Source organism: Megalops cyprinoides, chromosome 14 (genome assembly GCF_013368585.1).
Source record: "Megalops cyprinoides isolate fMegCyp1 chromosome 14, fMegCyp1.pri, whole genome shotgun sequence".
Classification (NCBI taxonomy): domain Eukaryota; kingdom Metazoa; phylum Chordata; class Actinopteri; order Elopiformes; family Megalopidae; genus Megalops; species Megalops cyprinoides.
Genome location: NC_050596.1, coordinates 33,657,477 through 33,678,670, shown reverse-complemented (window position 1 = coordinate 33,678,670; position 21,194 = coordinate 33,657,477). Strand labels below are relative to the sequence as shown.

Sequence of the window (21,194 nt, the reverse complement as noted above, 5' to 3'; positions counted from 1 at the left end):
TGCGTCAAGGGACTACATGCACCAAAACCTGCCTGCGCTCTCAGGATGCTCAGTGCCTGACCCCGGCAAACACTACCACAGGACCCGTCACTCACACGAGCACATTAGCACTGCAGTAACACTACTATGGACATCATTACAAATGCTTCTAATCACTGCGCATAAAACTCTTAAAATAAAAATATAAAAAAATAAGTATTTCAAACTAAGCTTATTTTTCCAAATACATGATGCACACTAAATTACACAGTATTGCTGTCTTCTGTTATTCACCTTTAGACTTTAAAATCCGAGGCTAAATGAAACGCATATTGTGACGATCGCGACAAATAAGTATGCAACTTTGAATACTTAAGGACAGAAATTTTAACAATGGCCTAACTTTTCAAATGGCCCATTGCACTAACTATTTCTACCATTGCGACCGTCCATATTTAATATATTCTCTTTTATCACCACGCCTACAGTCAAGTCCTTACTCTAGATTGGTGAACACGTATAGCTCCGCCCCCTCATGTGGAAACGGAGCAAAGGGATTGGTTACTGGTGGCGGGAAAGAGTACGTCACACTTGTCTGTGGCGCGAAAAGTAGGCATTGTGGAAGAAGTGGGCTGCGATTGTGTTGTGGTTGACAATTTTGCTGCGTGCATTTTAACAGTTATTGAATTTAAGAAAACATGGATATCGCGGAATCAACCGTTGATAATCCCGGGCAAATTATTAAGGATGATCTGGCAGAAAAATGCCAGAAGTTGTTCCAGGCTTTCTTAGAGGAGTAAGTAAATATTTAACAGTTTGCTAGCAGGACACTTGCATCCTGTTATTTTTCGCTTGCTAGGCACCTAACCGGTTAGCTTTCTGTATATTGTTAGCATTTGCCGATTACTTTCCTCGTTTTAATATCCGGATTGCATTTTAATGTTTCTCCTCGACGTTTCGCCAACTTGCCGATTTGTTGTGTGAAATGAATTTATATTGGGAGTCGAGTAAGTAAATGAAAAAGGTGCTTGTTGGCTTCGTGTTGATCATGTTGTTTCTATCTAATATCTAGTGATATTGCCACGTTTGCTAGCGAAGTGGCTCGATGGTCAGCAAGCAAACTGATGTTTCCACTCGCTCGGCGCTGTCTGTGCGGGCTGTGTTCGAGCATGCGGTCGCGCAGTCCGCTGCCTGGGGAGCTGCTCCACTTTGAACTAGACGAGCTACCGAGCGTGTTAGCTGCTTCGAGTGGGTCGGCCAACGTTTGCCGTACACGCTGGGTTAAAATCACTACATTGCTCATGGCCGTCACTGTGTTTCGTTTGGAGGTTTCAGAACAGCGACGGAGAGGTGAAGTACCTGCGCGACGCGGAGGAGCTGATCCGCCCGGAGAGGAACACGCTGCTCGTCAGTTTCGCGGACCTGGAGCAGTTCAACCAAGAGCTCGCCACCACCATCCAGGAGGAGTTTTACAGGTAAACGCTGCTGCACGGCCACACGCCATCAATTAAACACCTGATGAGTCGTTCCCCCTCCCCCTTAAAGGCCGGAAGGGCAGGCTGCAGCGACCACAAAAGCTCGAGCGTAGACTGCTTGTCAGAGTTCATTGACTGCTATCAGCAGGTAATTTGAGTGTTTTAAAATATGAACATACGGCAGGTGGAATAGGGACCCGCAGTTAGTGGTTTGGACCCTGGAAGACCCTTATTCTACTGTTGGTTTGAAAAAAGGTTGGCAGTTTGGTTCTGCAGATGATCTCCAGTAATCAGGCCCTGTTGTATTTCATGTATGTCAAGAAATGTTGCAATTAAGGGGTTAAATTAATTCATGTTCATTTCAGCTTAATAAAATACGCATATATTCCTCGTTCCTCCAAAAGTCAGTTTATATTATACCCGTACTGTGCATTATTATGATGTTGGTGCTGAATTCTTTGTCATTGCAGTCCCTGATTCTGTTGATCCTGTTTAAATCCTTCAGGGTGTATCCCTATTTGTGTCGTGCTGTGCGGAATTTTGCACGGGATCATGGGAATGTTCCTGTGAGCAAGGAGTTCTACGTGGCGATCCAGGATGTGCCAACGAGACACAAGTAAGCCATCTGAGAGAGCTCTACCCCGACTCCAGAGGCCCTGGTCTGAGAGCTTCTGTTACAGAAGATCTCGGCAGGTGTTTATGACGGACAGATCTGTGATTACTAAATACAGGGGATGGTACCTGTGTCAGCTGTATGTGACTGAGCACATCACTGATGGACTGTCCACAATCAAAACAAGTGACTAAAGTGTTAGAGATATGTGGTCACTGGTCAGTACTGCTGGGAATGTTTAAGGTGATAACTCTCTCCATGAGTCAAATCTCAGTAATGCTCATCTGTAAGGTATATATATATAATATATATATATTTTTTTAGAAGTTTAATCATTGACTCAGCTGTTCAGCTTGCCTGCCTCATAAGTTGCTTGTTAGCCTACAGCATTCTGTGCCTCTTCAGACAGTAGGATTCAGTGTTCTAGCAAAGCTCTTAGCAACAGCTGTTCAGCAGTGATGTTTAACCCTGCGGGGTGTGGGTGCAGTTAAGCAGTGATGTTTAACCCTGCGGGGTGTGGGTGCTGTTCAGCAGTGATTTTTAACCCTGCGGGGTGTGGGTGCTGTTCAGCAGTGATTTTTAACCCTGCGAGGTGTGGGTGCTGTTCAGCAGTGATTTTTAACCCCGCGGGGTGTGGGTGCGGCCCGCAGGATCCGGGAGCTGACGACGGCGCGGATTGGCAGCCTGGTGCGGATCAGCGGGCAGGTGGTGCGCACGCACCCGGTGCACCCCGAGCTGGTGAGCGGCTCGTTCCTGTGCCTGGACTGCCAGACGGTGCTGCACGACGTGGAGCAGCAGTTCAAGTACACGCAGCCCAGCATCTGCAGGAACCCCGTCTGCAGCAACCGCCGCCGCTTCATGCTCGACACCAACAGGTCCAAATTCATCGACTTCCAGAAGGTCCGGTGGCATTTCCTCTTCCTGTAACACTGAGGTCACTTCCTGTGGCACAGTCTGATCTGTTGGGGGTCTGGGGTCTAAATTGGTGGTGGATTTTAGAGGATTGGCTTCAGCATTAATTCGTTCTTCGCTTGTATTCTATTCTCAGAGAAACAAGAGGTAGTTTTTCAGACAACTGTCTTTGAGAGCTGGTGTTTTTAACATAAATGTTTAAAATTACAATACAGAAGAGCTAAGAGATTTGTATTTGGTTTAGCAGAATAAATCGACTAGCTAGCCTGTTTAACAAAACGGCTTACTTGATAGCATTGCGTGCAGCATAAGAGTAATGTATGGTTAGCACTTCATTCGAGCCACACGTTACAGCTAGCTAGCTGTGGACATGGGCATAATGACCCCAGATGGATTAAAGCGGGGAGATTCTCCCTGCATTAACGTTGCATTAACGTCGCATTAACGCTGCATGGCTGCCTCCCTGCTGCGCAGGTGCGTATCCAGGAGACGCAGGCGGAGCTGCCGCGGGGCTCCATCCCCCGCAGTTTGGAGATCATCCTGCGGGCTGAGGCCGTGGAGTCCGCCCAGGCCGGGGACAAGTGCGACTTTGTGGGCTCCCTGATCGTCGTGCCGGACGTGGCCCAGCTCTCCACCCCAGGTAACAGCCTGGTAGCATGTTAGGATGCTTTACTCCAGTCTGGGTGATGTTAGCTTAGCACCTGAAACCTGAACGCTCAGTGCAGTCAACAGCCGCTGCATGCTGACGCCAACGCGTTTGCTCCAGGTGTTCGTGCTGAGACCAGCTCTCGCACGGGTGGCGCACAGGGCTACGAGAACGAGGGCGTTCGCGGGCTGAAGGCCCTGGGTGTGCGAGACCTCTCCTACAAGCTAGCCTTCCTGGCCTGCCACGTGGCACCCACCAACCCCAGGGTAAGTAACCAGCAGTGTGGCCTATTGCTAACAACCCCACTGCAACAGCTATGGACAGCTGTGTAGCCTGTTACTAACAGCACCACGGTGTAGCTTTGTGGCAATAACACCCTACTCTAAAGACCTCAGGCAAGCAACAGTATTTTATTGTGTTTGATAATTGATCCAGTTGTGTGCTTAAGAGCTCTGAGCCAAATTACAGGAACATTTAACTGCAGGAGCTTGGCTGCCCACCCCAGAGTTAACAGCCTTGGCTCGGTAATCCTGGGTGGTAGCTGTGCTTTTAGGGCTTAGGGTTTAGGGCTCTTAGGGTTGTTGCGGCTGTTGGGGGGTGTGGGGAGTGATCTGGGACTGAGCTAGGCTGTGGTGTTGCAGTTTGGGGGTAAAGAGATCCGGGACGAGGAGCAGACAGCTGAGAGCATCAAGAGCCAGATGTCTGTGAAGGAGTGGGAGAAGGTGTTTGAGATGAGTCAAGACAAGAACCTCTACCACAACCTGTGCACCAGCCTCTTCCCTACCATCCACGGTCAGTCCGCAACCTTCTAACCCCCTAACCCTTCCCCACTGTTCACAGGCAGTCCACAAAGCGTGGAGCACACAGTCACCTTTTCAGTATCTGACAGCCAGACATCAACAACATAGGAAGACTGTTTTCCAGAGTAATGTGTTTTTATTGGCTTGTTTGAGTGTAGTCACATGACTGTAAGCTGATTGGTTGTTCAGGTAACGACGAGGTGAAGAGAGGAATTCTCCTGATGCTGTTTGGTGGGGTTCCTAAGACCACCATGGAGGGGACGTCACTGCGAGGGGACATCAACGTGTGCGTCGTGGGGGACCCCAGCACCGCCAAGAGCCAGTTCCTCAAGTGAGAGCACTTTCCAAACCCGGGTTTTAAAGGGGAGTAGGCTTTATGCTCTGCAGGAAGTGTGTGTAGTGTGGGTCCAGTCAAGGGTGGATTTAACATTATTATAGAATTGGATTCATTTTAAACTATATTCTAGCACTACCCATTTTCAGATGTTTCCTTGTTTGCAGAGTTTTGTTGCAGATTTTCTACAGTGATGTGATATTCAGCTCTGTATGCTTCAGAGTTCTGTCTCTGCCCATGTTGAAGCTGTGTGTTCTGATTTGCTGATTGATTATGCATATTAAAGGGTGTGGTCTGCAATACAATTACAGCATGGGTGGTACTAGACCCTCTTGTTACCCACTATGAAACCCCCTAGGGAGCTGAATATCTGGTGAGCTGTAGAGTATCTGTAGATCAGCCAGGGTTGTGTAAGCAGTCTCTGTTCTCTCAGGCATGTGGAGGAGTTCAGCCCGCGGGCCGTCTACACCAGCGGAAAGGCGTCCAGCGCCGCGGGTCTGACCGCCGCCGTCGTGAGGGACGAGGAGTCACACGAGTTTGTCATCGAGGCTGGAGCTCTGATGCTGGCCGACAACGTGAGTGAGCCGGCCGCGTCCTGCTCTTTCGTCCAGACGAGCGTTTAAAACGAGGGCCCTTCTCACACGGCACCTCTTCCCTCACTGCAGGGCGTGTGCTGCATCGACGAGTTCGATAAGATGGAGATGAGGGACCAGGTGGCCATCCATGAGGCCATGGAGCAGCAGACCATCTCTATCACCAAAGCGGGGGTCAAGGTGAGGGAGAGGAACGTCCGAGGACCGTCTGCATCCACCGGCCATCGTCTGTTTTATACGGTCGAGTGCATCTTCAGCAGCACAGTGGAGCAGGGCTGCTTTAGTGTCTGGCCTGCAGGCCCTGCTGCTGGTTCATGGTCTTGCTTTGGAAGAGAAGCAGCTGCCCTCCCCAGGAGTGAGGAGCAGTGGCCCTGTGAGGTGTCAGCTCATCCAAAGCCACAGCAGCTGCTGCCCCTGACGGTTTTCCTGCATTTTAAATGCACTGCAGTCTCTCACATTCACCTGCCGAATGGTGTAAGGTTTCATCATTTATCTGTATTGATTATTAGTTTTGCGCTGGACTTCATTACCTTGCTTAAAGTGTCGTCATTTGAGTAACTAGCACACTGTGTAATGCATTCTAATGAGCGTTTTTACATGGAGTCCTTCCCGGCCTTTTCTCTCACCCCAGCCTCCCTCATGCTGGGGTTTGCAGATGGAGCTTGTTAGTTAACTGGAATGTGGTCCGTGTGCAGCTGGGGAGAGCATGAGGAGACCAGGAGCTGCAGCTCTCAGAATTGCACCGTTCGAGCTGTGTAAAACACAGCAGTTTAACAGCTTTAATCCGCTGCGGTGTGCTTTACCCGAACATTTTTAAGAGTTCTTTTTGGAGAGTTAACGTGCTTGTCCTCCCCCATACAGGCCACTCTGAACGCTCGCACCTCCATCCTGGCCGCTGCTAACCCCGTGGGGGGGCGCTACGACAGGTCCAAGTCCCTGAAGCAGAACGTCAACCTCACCGCCCCCATCATGTCCCGGTTCGACCTCTTCTTCATCCTGGTGGACGACTGCAACGAGGTGAGGGCGGGGACGCTCCTCCTGCGGCGACGCTCCCTGTGTATTACCGCACTGCTCCTGTATGACCACTGCACACTGCAAACTGCTGCGCAGTTCCCCTATACGACTGCGTATCACTGCACACGGCAAACTGCTGCGCAGTTCCCCTATACGACTGTGTATCACTGTTACCGCAGTTCCCCTATACGACTGCGTGTCACTGCACACTGCAGTTCCCCTATACGACTGCGTATCACTGCACACTGCAGTTCCCCTATACGACTGCGTATCACTGCACACTGCAGTTCCCCTATACGACTGTGTATCACTGTTACCGTAGTTCCCCTATACGACTGCGTATCACTGCACAACTGCTGCTTGCACGGCTGCTCTGGCACTGGATAGAAATTGTGATGCATAATTTTGGACATGTTGTATTAATAAAGGGCTGTAGAGGGGATACATGAGAAGGCTTACTTTAATCCTGAAAATGCACCACTGAATGCTCAGATTGGCTAAAACGGAATCTGGAAAAACATCTCTCGGGCGAAAGGACTTGGTAACATGTATACATTACATAGGACTGCAGTAAGCTAACAGGGCTTATGCATGTGTGGTAGATCTTGCCTGAAATGTTATTGTTTAAATCCAGGTCACGGATTACGCCATTGCCAGACGTATAGTAGACCTCCATTCCAGAGTTCAGGACTCAATCGACAGGCTCTACACTTTGGATGAAATTCGGAGATACCTGCTGTTTGCCCGGCAGTTCAAGCCAAAGGTAAGCCGTCATTAAGCGCTCTGTTGTGTCCCTGTCTCTTTCACATGCATCGTGTTTCCCTGCTCATTCTCACGCCCAACCTGTGCCGCAGATCTCCACGGAGTCGGAGGACTTCATCGTGGAGCAGTACAAGCGTCTGCGTCAGAGGGACGGCTCCGGCGTCACCAAGTCGGCCTGGCGGATCACGGTCCGGCAGCTGGAGAGCATGATCCGCCTGTCCGAGGCCATGGCTCGCATGCACTGCTGCGACGAGGTGCGGCCCGGCCCGAACAGCAGCGATTCAGCTTATAGTACGCGGAGGCTGAGAATCTCCTCCTTAGCAGCTGAAAGCTTTCATGTCTTCGGTTCCACAGTTACAGATAACCAGCTGAGTAAATTGTGAACAGGTCTCCGGTTAGGTAGTTAAAGATTTCCTGGTGGGTGAGTCACAGACGTGGTGTCTAATAAAATCCTGACTGGCTGCCCTGCAGGTCCAGCCGAAGCACGTGAAGGAGGCCTTCAGGCTGCTCAACAAGTCCATCATCCGCGTGGAGACGCCGGACGTCAACCTGGAGCAGGAAGATGAGCAGCAAGAGGAAGACGAAGAAGCCAATGAAGTAAACGGTATTGGAAATGTCTGCCGCAGACAGTATTCAGTTTCTGTACTCCCAGCTAAAGGCTGAATGTGCTGTAGATTTGATGGAATCTGTGGGCTGATTTAATTTTCTAACAAAGCTTTGTTTTCACCAGGGCACGATGTACCCAACGGTCACCACGAGAACATGAACGGGCACGTGAACGGGCACGCCGAGAACGGAGACGCCAACGGCACGGCCAAGCCCTCGCTGCGGCTGTCCTTCGCAGAGTACCGCCGAATCTCCAACCTGATCGTCCTACACCTGCGCCGGGCCGAGGAGGGTGAGCCAACGCGGGCACCAAGACGTGACCAAACATTACAGCAATGCAGAGGAATCAGTATTAAAATTTCGTTTCCCAGGCGTATTTTAGATGTGTTTTTTTTTTTTTCTCCTTCATTTTTTAGATTGTTAAATTTCCATGCAGGGACTACTTTGATTCCTTCAGTGCCTAGACTTACTGATGTTCGGGGGGGATAAATGTTGCCTGATATGAATATGAATTCATCTCGCTTTTTAAATTGCAGATGACGATGAGTCTGGCCTGAAGAAGAGCGCCGTGATAAACTGGTACCTGAAGGAAATCGAATCTGAAATTGACTCGGAGGAAGAACTCATTAACAAGAAGACGATAATTGAAAAAGTTATCCACAGACTGGTGCATTATGTGAGTGAACACGCCGGCTCTGATACGTCTTGTCGCTGCACTCTCTCTGATTCTATGGAGTTAATGAGTCTCTCTCTTTCAGGACCACATTCTGATTGAACTGACACAGACCGGACTGAAGGGCTCTTCAGAGGCCACCGAGCCGGAGTCCCAGGAAGAGGAGGTGGTTCTGGTTGTGAACCCCAACTATGCACTGGAAGATTAGACCATTCCTCCCCCTCCCCCACACTTACCGCCAGTTAGACTTTAACAGTAAAATGTGGTAAAATGCCATTTTCATTTTGTTACTCAATTGTGTAAAGATTTTGAAATTTTAAAATGAGCTATTTTTCCCATTACTCCTGAGGGTAGTATAGGGTACATTGCTCTGCATTTTAAACAGTTTTATGAGAAAGTTTATGTTGCTTTGATTTATGCAAAGCATTGCTTTTTTTTTTACTTGGTGAATGGAAGTTTGATTTTACATTCCTGGTTTCTTTTAAAGCTCTGAAATCTAGTTTGGTAGCATGTTTATTCTGCTGCAACCGCAATGTTCAAGCTTTGTACTTTTGATATGCTTATTGTGTCATGTTTGTCATTGTTTGTAAAATTGCCCAGAAAGGTCATAGAAATCTCTATGGAATAAATACCCTTCACCTCTAGTCTCCCTCACTGAACACCAGCATGGATTTCTCATTTTCTTGTTGTCCTAAAGACAGCTTTATTACCATATTAGAATGTGTGTTACATGCTGATGCCTCATGGTGCCAAGTTGCTGTTTAAATTTAGTGAAACGACAATGGAGGTAAATGTAAGAGATCAAGATCACATCTGACCCTGCAATCATTTCTCGTGTACAAAAGATGTCCTCGTTGTTAGAAAGGATAAAGCCATTCATTCATTTAAGGTTAGTGTTAAAATCGGCTGATTTCCCCCTTTAGTCGGGACTGTCTGTAGTTTGGTCAGAGAGTTTGAGTGTCTCTGCAGCAGAGGATGTTTAATGCTCATCAAAGTAAGTGCATCGCTATGCTTAGAGTAGTTATCGTGAAGTATCACAAGAGGTCGGTAACATACTGGGTTAAGTGCTAAATTTAAGCATGTTTGATACTTTGTTTTCCATCATTTCCACAGGGCATTTATTTCAGATGTACTCATTAAGAAGTTTATAACCAGCCCTCTTGTCAACTTACAGTGCTATATTTACAATACATTACATGCATGTACATGCATTTTGAATGGATACACTTATTCTGCTGTGCTGGAAGTCGCTCTGGATAACAGCGTCTGCTAAATCCATGTAATGTAATGTAACCTGTATTTAGATACACACAATGCGTAAAATGGAAAAATCTGTTTTTGCAACAGTTGTTTACAAGGAACAGATGAAATTAAGTCCCGCTGTCTTGAAAAGCCAGACCAACGGCAAGAAGGATTCTTGTGGGCAATGGAGGATTTGCGATGACGTCACTGATAAGAACATTAATGAAGAAGAATAAAAACATAAGGAAAAGGTGCAAAATGCCTACATTTTACTAGTTGATCTTACGGTGTCGTACCAGGATTCTGTGTGTACTTGTATGGCCACGCAACCCGAGCCTTCATGGCGGTGACTTGAGGACACTGAAACTGCGCGTGCACTTGAGACTTCGTGTCACGTGAAAACGCCGTGTCTGAACAAGCGCATGCGCACTGCAGCCTGAGAAGTTTACACAACAAAGATGGCGGCGCCCTGTAGGAACCTACTGAGGTCGGTGGCTGTTAGAGGTACGTGTCGACGTGCTTTCAAAGACATTTGTTGTGAATATTAGGATTAAACAGTGGTAAATCGCAAAGACATTAACGTGAGCCTGTCATGAGCTTTTGTTGGATAAGTGTTCACAGACGTCAACATTTAGTCGCAGTAGCAAGCTAATAAGATAATATTCAGCCGGCTGACTAGTACCCTAACCTGCTATTACTGCTGACTGGCAACTCAAACATGGAAATATACTTATGCCCAGTATTACAGGGCTTCATTAAATGTATTGCTTTTAAAAAACGTTACCCAACCAGCCACCGGTTCTGGGTCCCACAGCTCGTTAAGGTGGTCAAAACGCTGCTTAACTGGGTGGGAAGTCTAAAGACGGTAAAAACTTACCAGCAAAGTTAGTCTTTTTCGTTCGCCTTTTTATAAATTTAGTTTTAATTTAGCTAACCGCATGTACAGAGCAGATCTTTTAACACATCTGAAAAGCTGGCTTGAATTGTAGGCCTAACGTTTGACAGGCGGTGGACTGTTTGAATAGTATGCGCCATTGTCATCATTTAGTCAACGAATCTATGCAGAATCTGCACGACAGTTATAAAAAGCGTTATTTTAACCTCCCGTTTGCACCCTGAAACAAAGGGTAATACGCAGAGCTGAACAGGGCAAGAGCCCATCTCGCAAGCTACATAACATACCTAACAGCTACGTAATGGAGCGCATCTTCCCGCATGCACTGCAGGTAGTTAGCATTTCCAGTTTAGTGCGTTAAAGTAATAGCCGGTACTGCGTTCAGTTGCTTTACCTGTTCCTGTTGCATTGCTGTTGATCACTGACTGTTTATTTTTAAGGTTTATGTCAGATATCAGGCCGTTTTCTATGGACGCATCGACCTGCTGCCCCTGAAGCGCAGAGACTGGGATCATGTCTGGGTGTCCCGCTCCGCAGATCGGTCCACTGCGGGACGCGGCTGAGGTGCGCAAAAACGGAGCCCCCGAAAGCAGCCGAGGAGCTGCACCACCCGCCGCCGGAATACATTCCCAAGAGGAAGGCCAAAAACCCCATGGTCAAAATCGGATACGCCTGGTAAAAACACTTGTGATGCAAATGCATTCGGCTTTATACTGTTCTTTGTTCGAAGCACACAGCCGTATTAATATCTAAAAGTTAATTATTTAACACGCTGATTTTAATCACTAGATTTACAAGTCGGTTGACAAATAAGCACATTATGGTATTACGGATGTTCTCCAAAGTTTCGTTCGTAGCCGGTTTTTCATCTTGGTCTTTCACTCATGTCAGTTACTCGTGACTGGTAGGATTTCGGTTGGGCTGACAGGTTATGTTTATCCATTTTTCTGCATTTGTAGGATGATTGGGTTGCCCTCGGGAATAATTGGGTTCATTCTCGCTAAGAGGGAGGTTGACAAGAACCGGCTGAAGCAGCTGAAAATCCGACAGCGGATGAAAAGGGCGAATGAAGGGGAGTACGAGAGCGACAGATACCGAGCAGCCACCAAAGCCGAATGACGCTTTCATTTTTATTTACAAAGAGAAACCGGCACCATTACTCGGGAAGCTGTGTCCGCTGGCGCATTCAAAGAACATTATTGTTTCGGATCATAGTGTTCACTTTATGAAGACCTGTCAAAAGTCCTGTGCTTACATCATTGGCTTAGCTGGGTGATCTAAAGTGCAGGCATAATTATGCGGTGTGGTCACAACGAAATGTTATGGAAATATGTGGCGCAGGGATAAGAATGTCGCCAGTAGTTGAATAAATGTGTTAGAATCGGGTACCAAGCCTAAATGAATGATTCTAAAGACCCTAAACTTGTTCAGCATACATTACCTTATCGTCTTTTAGCAGAAGCTCTTATCCAGACCAGTTTACACAGAACGCATAACTACATATAACCCTGGGGTAAACTTCCACTTATGTAATTACTATTAGGGGAAATGAAAGATGATTGCATCACTTCATAAACTTGTGGTACATAAAGTGGTGAATTATATGTAAACATTTGTACACTATGATCCCTGCTTCATAATGATTGAAATGATGTTATTATGAGCTTTATGTTTACTTATGTGCTGTAAAAGTGAAATAAAAAATAAATATGTATTTTAATATAGAAAAGAAATGCAGGACGACCAATTTTAGAGAAAGACAGCTGCCAAACTGGCTGTTTCTTTCCACTTCAGAGGAAGATGGTGTGAAAATAATGTATCTTCACATTGAAGCAGGCAGACTGAGTTACTTCCGTGAAATGAAGGAGGGTTGTGGGCGGGGCTTTGGGGGGGTGTAACTCCTCCGTTGAAAGGGAAGCTGCTGGGTGAGGTCAGATAACTTTCCGTCGGGCTGTTTAAAGGACAACGCCCCTGTTTTTTCTCAGTGGAAAATGCCTGGAGAGCCAACTCTCATTTGGCAGGACTGCCTCTCTGAGGCAGGATTTAATCTAGAGAGGGATTAAGACACACTTCAGAATCTCTTAAGACATTCGATTATTCTTATGCACCTGGTTTTCCTAAAACAGACAGATAGATACCATCTATTTTGACACCAGAGCCCTGTGACGGTAAGGTCCTTTTAGCATATAAATTATATAGTATTCTTATGCACATGACTGATTCATTATTTAAGTTGTGTGCCTGAGACGTTTTACAGCTTTCTGCCAGGTGAACTGCATGCATCCGAACAGGTTACCTGAACAGGTAACGGGAAACAACACGTGGTCAATGAAAAATGATACATTTATTGAGCACCAAAAAAGACACATCTTTATAATATCCAGAACAGAAAAAGATTTCCTCTACATTTCAGAACTGTATACTTACAAGTACAACAATGATGCATAACATGCTTTGAAGGTATGTCTGTACATGTTCTAAAGACTGCAGTAACTGCCAGTGTTGGAAAAAATCAAAACAAGCACATAATCACCACTGCTAAGGATGTACACAAGATTGGACTTTATCAGTAAACTATATGAAAGTGATTATTTTTATTAAATGAAGCCCAAAATGCTTACGTTTAACAGGAAGGTATAATAGAAATGAGCAGGAACAGATAATTTAAAAATATATACTAGATTTAACATACAGTGCATCAAGAAGTATCACTTATGAACCAACTAAACTCAGTTATGTAATTTTGCCTTTAAAAACTCTCAATACACATTTTGAGTGCACTTTGTAATACAAACAGACCCATGCTGTTGTGAAACAGTTTGGATAGAAGTCTGATTCTTTGGAAATCTACTTTTTCTTCAAGTCGCATTGTCCTAAAAACAGCCCTTATTGACCTTTTAAATAGTAATATATGCCGTGCCTCTTTTAGCTGTCAGGCAGTTACACAACAGAGCCTTGGGACTCTTATTTTGAAGCAGCTCCGATGATTTGCAGGAGAAACAGGAAGATTTGGACAATGTCAACGTAGAGTGAGAGAGCTCCGAAGACGTACTCCTCAGGGCTGATGGAGTGCTTGCGGTTTCCGATGAGGAGCTGTGTGTGGTAGGCTAAAAACTAAGAGACACAAATCTGTCAGCACATCAGTTCCGGTGCAGGAACTCTTAACGAGCCATGGCAGGCATCCGGCCAAACTCACCAGGGTGTAAACGATCGCACCGATGGCTGCGTACACCATGTGGAGCCAGGGGATCTGGTGGATTGAAAAGAGTGTCACTGACAGAGTAATCCGAGACCCCGCAGCTCACTATAGCTACGCACGACTGTGCACAGTGTTAGCCTGACAACACAGCCTGGAGCTCAAGGTGAACAGAGGAGTGCCAGTGTCTCCATTATGAGAACACCATGCCTGAAAAATCTCATCATATTGTGATTCCATGAGTTTATTTCCGCATTTAATTTTGACATAACTGTTCTGATATGTAGTTGCAGTCCTATGTTTTTCAGTTTTCATGTGATGAAATATGAGCAAGAGAGAATGTATTACATATCATAAGCATAAGTGATTAAATGCACTATAAAAACTGACAATGCTTTACTTCATTAATAAATAGATACCAATTGGCTATCTGTGCAAAACCTGTACAAAATGCTGATGTACAGGCACTTCCATTGCCTAACTTCTGAGCATTTCAGCGAGGATGAAGAGGATGAAGAGACTTACATATTTAATTGAAAGCACAATGGTAGCGATGATTCCAGTCACCATGACAACGATTCCCAGGACACAGAACAGGCCCCCACAGGAGGTGAAATCCACCTGGGAGAAGACAAATGGCTCCAATCAATCGCCCCCTGTAATAATGTGACCATCTGACAGTATACATGATCTATCAGTTTAACGAATGTCACAGTTGCTGTGAACAGATTCAGTAAAATAACTTTTATACACCACGTGGTGAAGAAGGGCAAATGATAAAGATGCCGACATGGCGACTAATGTTAAACAAAAACCCTCTTCCATGAGATGGAGATGGAGGTCGTTATTTGCTGCTGATTTGCACATCCACACCATCATGTGCTGGGGCTGCTCTTCTTTGACGAAGCGCGTTCTCACTCGGTTTTACCTTGGTCTGGAAGCAGAACACACTGACGATGACGCACACGACCACGGTTATCACAAGGGCCAGAAACACAGCTTTTGTGTCATAGTAGCTGCAAAACAAAAACAACAGGCGATTTAAATGTGCAAGTAATTGTGTACGGAAAAGATATGAATCTTACACCACAGAACTACACAGCTGACATACTTCAGATGTCTATCTTTGATCTGACATTGGGACTTACATCAGGGACAAAAATATGAGGAACTGATGTATAAAAAGCAAGGCAGCATCTGACAAACCTGGAGATCGTTCCCGTCATGTAAGACATGGCGAGCGTCTGTTCAAAAGAGGGCGACAGAAACAGAGATCACTGAGATGTGAGGCTCCAGCAGTGTCACCACTGTGTGCCCTTTCAGAGCTTCCCCTGCTGCAGAGGAGCAGAAGGGTAGGAAATACTGTGAGTTCCCCGACACGCATTCACTTTACGACTCAAACGAGACCCTCTTGCATATGCCCACATGCTCTCTGTGTTCCCTTATACATCGCAAACTCCATGCGCCTCAAAGTCAGTTTCCCTCTGCCAAGTGGCACCCGTTGTATAAATACTTACAAAAATGGCCAGCAGGATTATGTTCCAAGGGAAGCGTCTCCTAGAAGCAGAGCAGAGGGTTTGGCAGGGTTAGAACAGGCAGGGCTGGGATGCTATGAGTTATGGCTCATCAGCTGGAAGCAGGAAGCTTTTGCCCACCTTGGTCCTTTGCAGCAGACGAGAACGATGTGAGTGACCAGGTAAACAGCACTGGGAAGAGAGAAAGAGAGAGCTCATCACTACCCGTCGAACCGTCCTCATACAGTAAAAATGCCTTTGTTTTTTAATTCTCCTTGTGAGTTTTTGTCTTGTCTCAGCCACAAATTCATTCAATCATGTTTCTTGGTCTGTTTAACAAGAAAGGATTTTGGAATGTGCACAATGAAACTATCATTTGGAAACTATCACTAGTCTGAAGAGTTGGTTAATACAACCCATTTTAAATAGTACACAAATTTATGTAACAAATGCTTGATATTCAATATTTTATTTCATTTTACAGGCATGAGTTATTTGTAAAGTCCTTACAATGAAGCCCAGTACACTCCTGGATTTTCCCTCACAAAGCCTTTAACCGGTTTGCTGTAAACAAAGACATACATGTTCACCTGGTGTCAAAGGCGTAGCTTTATATTCCATAACAAAAAATTCCTGTTCCATTAAAAAAAAAAAAAAAAAAGCACTCCAGATTTTGCCCACAACAGCGAGTTTTAACTGGATCAACTGACATTCAAAAAGTGAAAGTAAAATTAGAATGTAGACTTGGGTCACAAATATATTCTCCACGGAATTTCACATAATGAGGATTTTACTGAAAAACAGCTACTTTCTACAGCCAATGTAAACTGACAAAACAAGCATTCGCATCATGTAAAATTATGATGAAATTTAATATTTAAATAATTTCATTAAAAATATTGAATAATATATTTTGTACCCTACTTACACGAATGTGAAAACAGCAACAAGGCCAACTGTGACAAAGAGCTGAATGGACAGAATAAGGTAGACCTAGCACAGGGGAGAGACAGCAGTCAGTCAGGGAATGAAATAATGACCTTCCAGCATTGCACTAGCATTCTCCAGTATGTGCAGTGCTACTTCTAGACTGCACTGCAGCCCATCCACATGTGTAAGAACACACTTTCTGTGTGAAAAAGCAGAACACTCAGACATGCAAACCAAAATAAACACAGAAACGTTACAGCAGTGGTCTGGTCGACCATTTCTTTGCCAACCTGAAGATATCAGATTTTGTTACAAGACAAAGGTAGGTTAGGGTTACGGTTAGGGTATGCTAAAAAATGTATGCAAAAAAAAAGAGTTAGGATTCTAAAAATATACTAGCTACATGCATGTGAAATGGCATTTACTCTGTCAGCTACAGAGGAGCTGGAAATCTGCATGTTTGACACAGTGTTACTCACTTTGCGAATGAATGCATGCCTGACAGACAAGCTGTCCCAGCCCCCGGGGGCGGCGAAGCCCTCCGCATCCCCTGCAACAGCAGTACAGAGTGTCCTCACAGCACAGAGTCTACACCAACACATCCTCACAGCACAGTCTACACCAACACATCCTCACAGCACAGAGCAGATACACCAACACATCCTCACAGCACAGAGTCTACACCAACACATCCTCACAGCACAGAGTGTCTATCAGTTACACCAACACATCCTCACAGCACAGAGTGTTTACACCAACACATCCTCACAGCACAGTCTACACCAACACATCCTCACAGCACAGAGTCTACACCAACACATCCTCACAGCACAGAGTCTACACCAACACATCCTCACAGCACAGAGCAGATACACCAACACATCCTCACAGCAAATCTGCTCTTCACTGTGATCCATACCATCACCTCCATCTCAGTACTCAGTCCTACTCAATCATAGCAGCAGGTCTTCCAAAACAATGATGGACATATGAAAAGATAAAGGACTCTGCTGGGGACATCTGCATATTATCTTTTACGTCTGTGGTTACATGTTGGGGTAGGTATATAAAAGGTGCCCATAGAACAGTCAAAGGCAGTTACAGCAGTGGTGAATGCTTTCTGCCATGAACAGAGAGACACCTGTGTCCGAGCATGCTCACTGCAGCTCCGCAGGGCTCTGCCTTCCGCACACAGGTGAAGCCCTGCTGTGACATCATCAGGCAGGACCTGGTCCCTCAGTCACTCTGCTAAAGGCTGATCTCAGTGGGCGACAACATGTGTAATCATTGTAAGCCACCTCTGATAAGACTGCCTGCTAAGAAAATCAATCAATCAATCAATCAATCAATCAATTGCATCTTCACGTATCACAAATGTTACACCTGACAGGTTAAATTTAAGGGACCTGGATCACCCTGCCTCATTCCTTGATTGACAAGTGGACTCATTTTTTCCCTCAGATTTTTTCACACAAAAATGTCAAAAAGAGAACAAAGCAAAACAAAGAAAAAATTCCACAGACATTAAAAACAGGGATGCACACAGCACGATCATCCATCACCATTCCTTATATAACGTAATAGGAATATGGACCAGATGCTAATCACACAACAGGTACATCAGATGAGGAAGCAACATTAGGAGGCCTGTCTAAGCAGGAAGAGGGGGGTACCTGAGGTGTCTGAGGGGGGGGTGGGCATCACTGGTGGCATGACAGGGGGCATCATGGGTGGCATGCTGGGAGCAGGGTACCCCTGGCCCGGGGGGTACATGCCAGGCTGTCCTGGGTAGGGCGCTGACGGCTGGGGTCCGGGGTACATGCCCGGGCCCTGGGGGTTCAGACCGGGCTGAGGCTGGCCCCCAAAGGCAGGGAATCCGTACGGTGGGGGCTGGGGGTAGCCCCCACCCTGGGGGCCATACAGAGGGCTCCTCGAATCATCGTAGCCTGGTGGGAAATCCGACTTGGACATCCTGATCCACACACTCCTTTAAAACAGAAGAACAGCTTTTACTCGACACTGCACCAGCAGCTCCTCGCTGAAACATTTTACCGGCCTGCTGTTCCGCTCCTACTGAATTTAGCTCCATACTGACTCGCAGAGTCACACTGACGTGGGACAGACTGTTCTGCTCTGCACGAGGATGATGATGTCATTGAGTAATTCACCCCGCCACGGCCTGCCGGCGTCCCTCCCAGCTGGGCAGGGCTCAGGGAAAACTGAAACTCCAGGCAAACCAGCCACTTAGTCCCTGTCAAAGACACTTCACTGTCTCCAGAAACATAGCTTCTCTCTCAGGGAGGGGCAAGTGTGCATGGAAAGTGTTAGCACGCGTTGCTTCTCCTGCCCAAGGTTCCAAAGAGCAGGTGGTGGCGCAGCAACGCTCTCAGCATGTTGACGTACAACAATGAAAAAAATGTTTTGGAGAGCTCAGCCGCTGCTCATCTTAAGCCCGCAACTCTGGCAAGGTCAACTAAATAATCTCTTTAACTGTCAGGGGTTCGCTAGTAATTGCTCATTTCCACTTCTCCATGATCTACAATAAAATGTATGCATTAACAGTCAAAAAAACCTCTAAATAGCTCACTGTCTTGCCACAGCATATTAGGTGATGTGTGTTAGAACTCAACAATACATTTTAGCATGAAGAGATAAAAGGAAGTACCCTACCAATGGGGTTGACACATGAGGAAAATAAAAATGAACATTTACAAATAATATTTACTGTCAAATTCAATTTGACAACATGTTCACTGGTGTAACAGAAGCCTGTCTTTTCTATTAACACATTAGATCACCAGAGACTAGGCCTAAACGGAATGAGATCAGATCGTAGTCATGGCAAAACATCGTAACGCCTTTACCTCACATTTTTTCTCTGACTACAAGGCAACAACAACATAAACTATAAAGATAATTTTCTACCCATTTACATAACCAAGGAGGCCAAACAAACGGAAACCAAACCGCACAGCAGCCAGGCTTTTTCAGTTTCCACCCAGAACCTGCGTGTTTTAGGTAAGCAGTGCAAGGTGCTTACACGTTTTTGCCCTCAGTCGCCCCCTTACTCTGATTAATACATTATCCTGACAGACGACTGACTGGTACAGCAGTATCCTTTTATGTAAAACAGGAAAACCGATTAACCGAAGCTTCAGTAAGAAACAGCGAAGCTTCAGTAAGAAACACCAGATTGTTTACGAAGTCGTTTGTATGGCACTAGAATGACAGTCATCTGTTGCCAATTACCCCATCCTCAGATACATACAATGGTACTTGCTTTGTTAACTGTAGAGGAGTATACGACGCGCAACAGCCTCGGGCGGTTATGTGCGTTGCTGATGTGTATGCACAGCAAACACTCCGTTTGTTGTGAATTAGTACAGCACTACAAAACAACGACAAAAAACTGCGAGTAAGCCCGCTGTCACCGTGTGTCTGATTCTGGTTACGCAACTTTTGTGCTCATGGCGTGTGAACACAAAATGTGTTAGATGAAAGAAACGCATGTTGGTTACAGCGTTTCGTCTCGTTTTAGAATATATTTAATGACGCTAAGTTTTGTTTGATAAAAAGAAGCTTTTCCAGTGGACCTCCAGGCCTTGGTAGTGATGTTTAAGATGTCTTCATATTTTTCACACGACCTCGCACTTAAAAGTTCCACCCGTTCACCAAAGAGGAATGTATTTTGAAGCAGAACATTAAAACATAATCACCCTGTATTCGGACACCTCCAGTTTGATAGTTACAAAGTTACAGCCTTCATTAACAGACCAGAGGTATGCGTCAACTCTCAAAGTGAAACAATTACTTGCTTTGTGATTATATGGCTGGAAATACAGTCGTTAAATCTAAGGGTCGTATCGGCGCTAAATACACGATAACTAGTAAATAAAATGGAATAAAGATGAACAAGTCGTAGACTAATTTCATGGCTAGCCAGCCGCTCGTTCATTCCGACATTGCGATCAGTCCGACTTTCGGAACTCAAGCCATCTTAACCTAAAATGAAAAGGTGCCCGAGACATCGTTAAGGAGCGCATGTAAAGTTAAAATATATTTGTGCGTTGCAATAAGCCAGTAGCCTAATAAAATGACAGTATTCGTTAAAACGTTTTACAGTATGACGTCGCTCTTAAAACAACAACCATCACTTTTACTTACCACTGAAAAACTCCTGGAAAAACAACAACACAAACAAAATTTTTTTGAAAAGCTGTTGTGAGCTGACTAGCAATACAAGTTGCTTTAAAACTAACGTTATCGAGATCTGCTTGGTTTCCAGCGCATATTACCAAGGGAAGTTTGCCCAAGTTGACCCCCGCCTTGTTCGTGCTCGGTTCTGGCAGATGTTAGCCCGAGCAGGCTAACATTTCCTGGAATTTAGACGAGATGTTCACCACCATACGATGTAGGTGGAGTTCCGAATCCAGGCAGAGTCGCCGGAACACATTCCTTATGTCACACCTTCCGCAACAAATAAGCCGGGAGAAAGAGACATTGCAGGGCTTTGGCTGTCCGATTTTCAGTAATTAGTTACCTCTCTGACCTTCTCGACATTTTAAAACCTTTAACTGTGTCTCAGTTGTTCTTACCTTTATTTGTTTAGCGGATATATACGTGTAATTGAGGTTTAACCATGCGGTAGAAAAACTACCCCAAGACATCTGAGCTGCTTCGCTACAGTGTGTCTACTTCGGTAGCTGCCGTTACACTTGTTTCCATATGTTAATGTAGCAATGAGCTGCAGACAACCATGTAGTTGTTCCGACTTTATTTCTCACTGACTGAATTTCTTTCATCTAACCCACTGGTCACTAGGTGGCGCTCAAACACCCACATTACAATTGATGTATGGCTCTGTCCCGTGCCGAAAATGATATATTTGGCACATCGAACATACTAAACCTAAAGAAATATCTTGGACAAATTCACAGATCTCTAAAACTTCATTATCCTATTCTATAGTGGCCATTCATGAACAGACGGAAAGGAAACCATGTGAAGTAA

The 21,194-nt window shown here is 45.6% G+C and overlaps 3 protein-coding genes across 3 annotated transcripts; 2 read left to right on the top strand and 1 right to left on the bottom strand.

Annotated features, from left to right (window-relative positions):
- The first annotated feature begins 595 nt into the window (after positions 1-595).
- On the top strand, positions 596-8,638 carry mcm6 (minichromosome maintenance complex component 6). The gene is made up of 17 exons (XM_036545460.1): positions 596-775; positions 1,308-1,454; positions 1,960-2,070; positions 2,718-2,967; positions 3,454-3,619; positions 3,746-3,891; positions 4,267-4,417; positions 4,615-4,756; positions 5,193-5,334; positions 5,425-5,532; positions 6,214-6,369; positions 7,001-7,129; positions 7,221-7,382; positions 7,600-7,732; positions 7,859-8,026; positions 8,271-8,410; positions 8,493-8,638. The coding sequence occupies exons 1-17, from the start codon at positions 678-680 to the stop codon at positions 8,613-8,615; spliced, it is 2,472 nt and encodes an 823-aa protein (XP_036401353.1). The 5' UTR covers positions 596-677; the 3' UTR covers positions 8,616-8,638.
- A 1,441-nt stretch (positions 8,639-10,079) lies between these two features.
- On the top strand, positions 10,080-11,719 carry si:ch73-71c20.5 (DUF4748 domain-containing protein). The gene is made up of 3 exons (XM_036545999.1): positions 10,080-10,153; positions 10,985-11,219; positions 11,504-11,719. The coding sequence occupies exons 1-3, from the start codon at positions 10,108-10,110 to the stop codon at positions 11,661-11,663; spliced, it is 441 nt and encodes a 146-aa protein (XP_036401892.1). The 5' UTR covers positions 10,080-10,107; the 3' UTR covers positions 11,664-11,719.
- A 1,404-nt stretch (positions 11,720-13,123) lies between these two features.
- LOC118789464 (protein lifeguard 3-like) lies at positions 13,124-20,609 on the bottom strand. The gene is made up of 12 exons (XM_036545898.1): positions 20,349-20,609; positions 17,858-18,171; positions 16,664-16,734; positions 16,183-16,247; positions 15,765-15,818; positions 15,396-15,446; positions 15,258-15,297; positions 14,947-14,984; positions 14,669-14,756; positions 14,266-14,361; positions 13,741-13,794; positions 13,124-13,658 (listed from the first exon to the last, which is right to left on the bottom strand). The coding sequence occupies exons 2-12, from the start codon at positions 18,153-18,155 to the stop codon at positions 13,509-13,511; spliced, it is 1,005 nt and encodes a 334-aa protein (XP_036401791.1). The 5' UTR covers positions 18,156-18,171; positions 20,349-20,609; the 3' UTR covers positions 13,124-13,508.
- Positions 20,610-21,194: the final 585 nt, after the last annotated feature.

Coding starts and splice junctions, on each gene's coding strand:
- mcm6 (XM_036545460.1), top strand. CDS start 678: ATGGATATCGCGGAATCAACCGTTGATAATCCCGGGCAAATTATTAAG. Junction 2,071..2,717: donor GATGTGCCAACGAGACACAA/GTAAGCCATCTG, acceptor TGCGGCCCGCAG/GATCCGGGAGCTGACGACGG. Junction 2,968..3,453: donor AATTCATCGACTTCCAGAAG/GTCCGGTGGCAT, acceptor CCTGCTGCGCAG/GTGCGTATCCAGGAGACGCA.
- si:ch73-71c20.5 (XM_036545999.1), top strand. CDS start 10,108: ATGGCGGCGCCCTGTAGGAACCTACTGAGGTCGGTGGCTGTTAGAG. Junction 10,154..10,984: donor GAGGTCGGTGGCTGTTAGAG/GTACGTGTCGAC, acceptor TTTATTTTTAAG/GTTTATGTCAGATATCAGGC. Junction 11,220..11,503: donor GTCAAAATCGGATACGCCTG/GTAAAAACACTT, acceptor CTGCATTTGTAG/GATGATTGGGTTGCCCTCGG.
- LOC118789464 (XM_036545898.1), bottom strand. CDS start 18,155: ATGTCCAAGTCGGATTTCCCACCAGGCTACGATGATTCGAGGAGCCCT. Junction 14,985..15,257: donor TAATCCTGCTGGCCATTTTT/GTAAGTATTTAT, acceptor TCTTTTGAACAG/ACGCTCGCCATGTCTTACAT. Junction 14,757..14,946: donor ATGACGGGAACGATCTCCAG/GTTTGTCAGATG, acceptor TTTGTTTTGCAG/CTACTATGACACAAAAGCTG.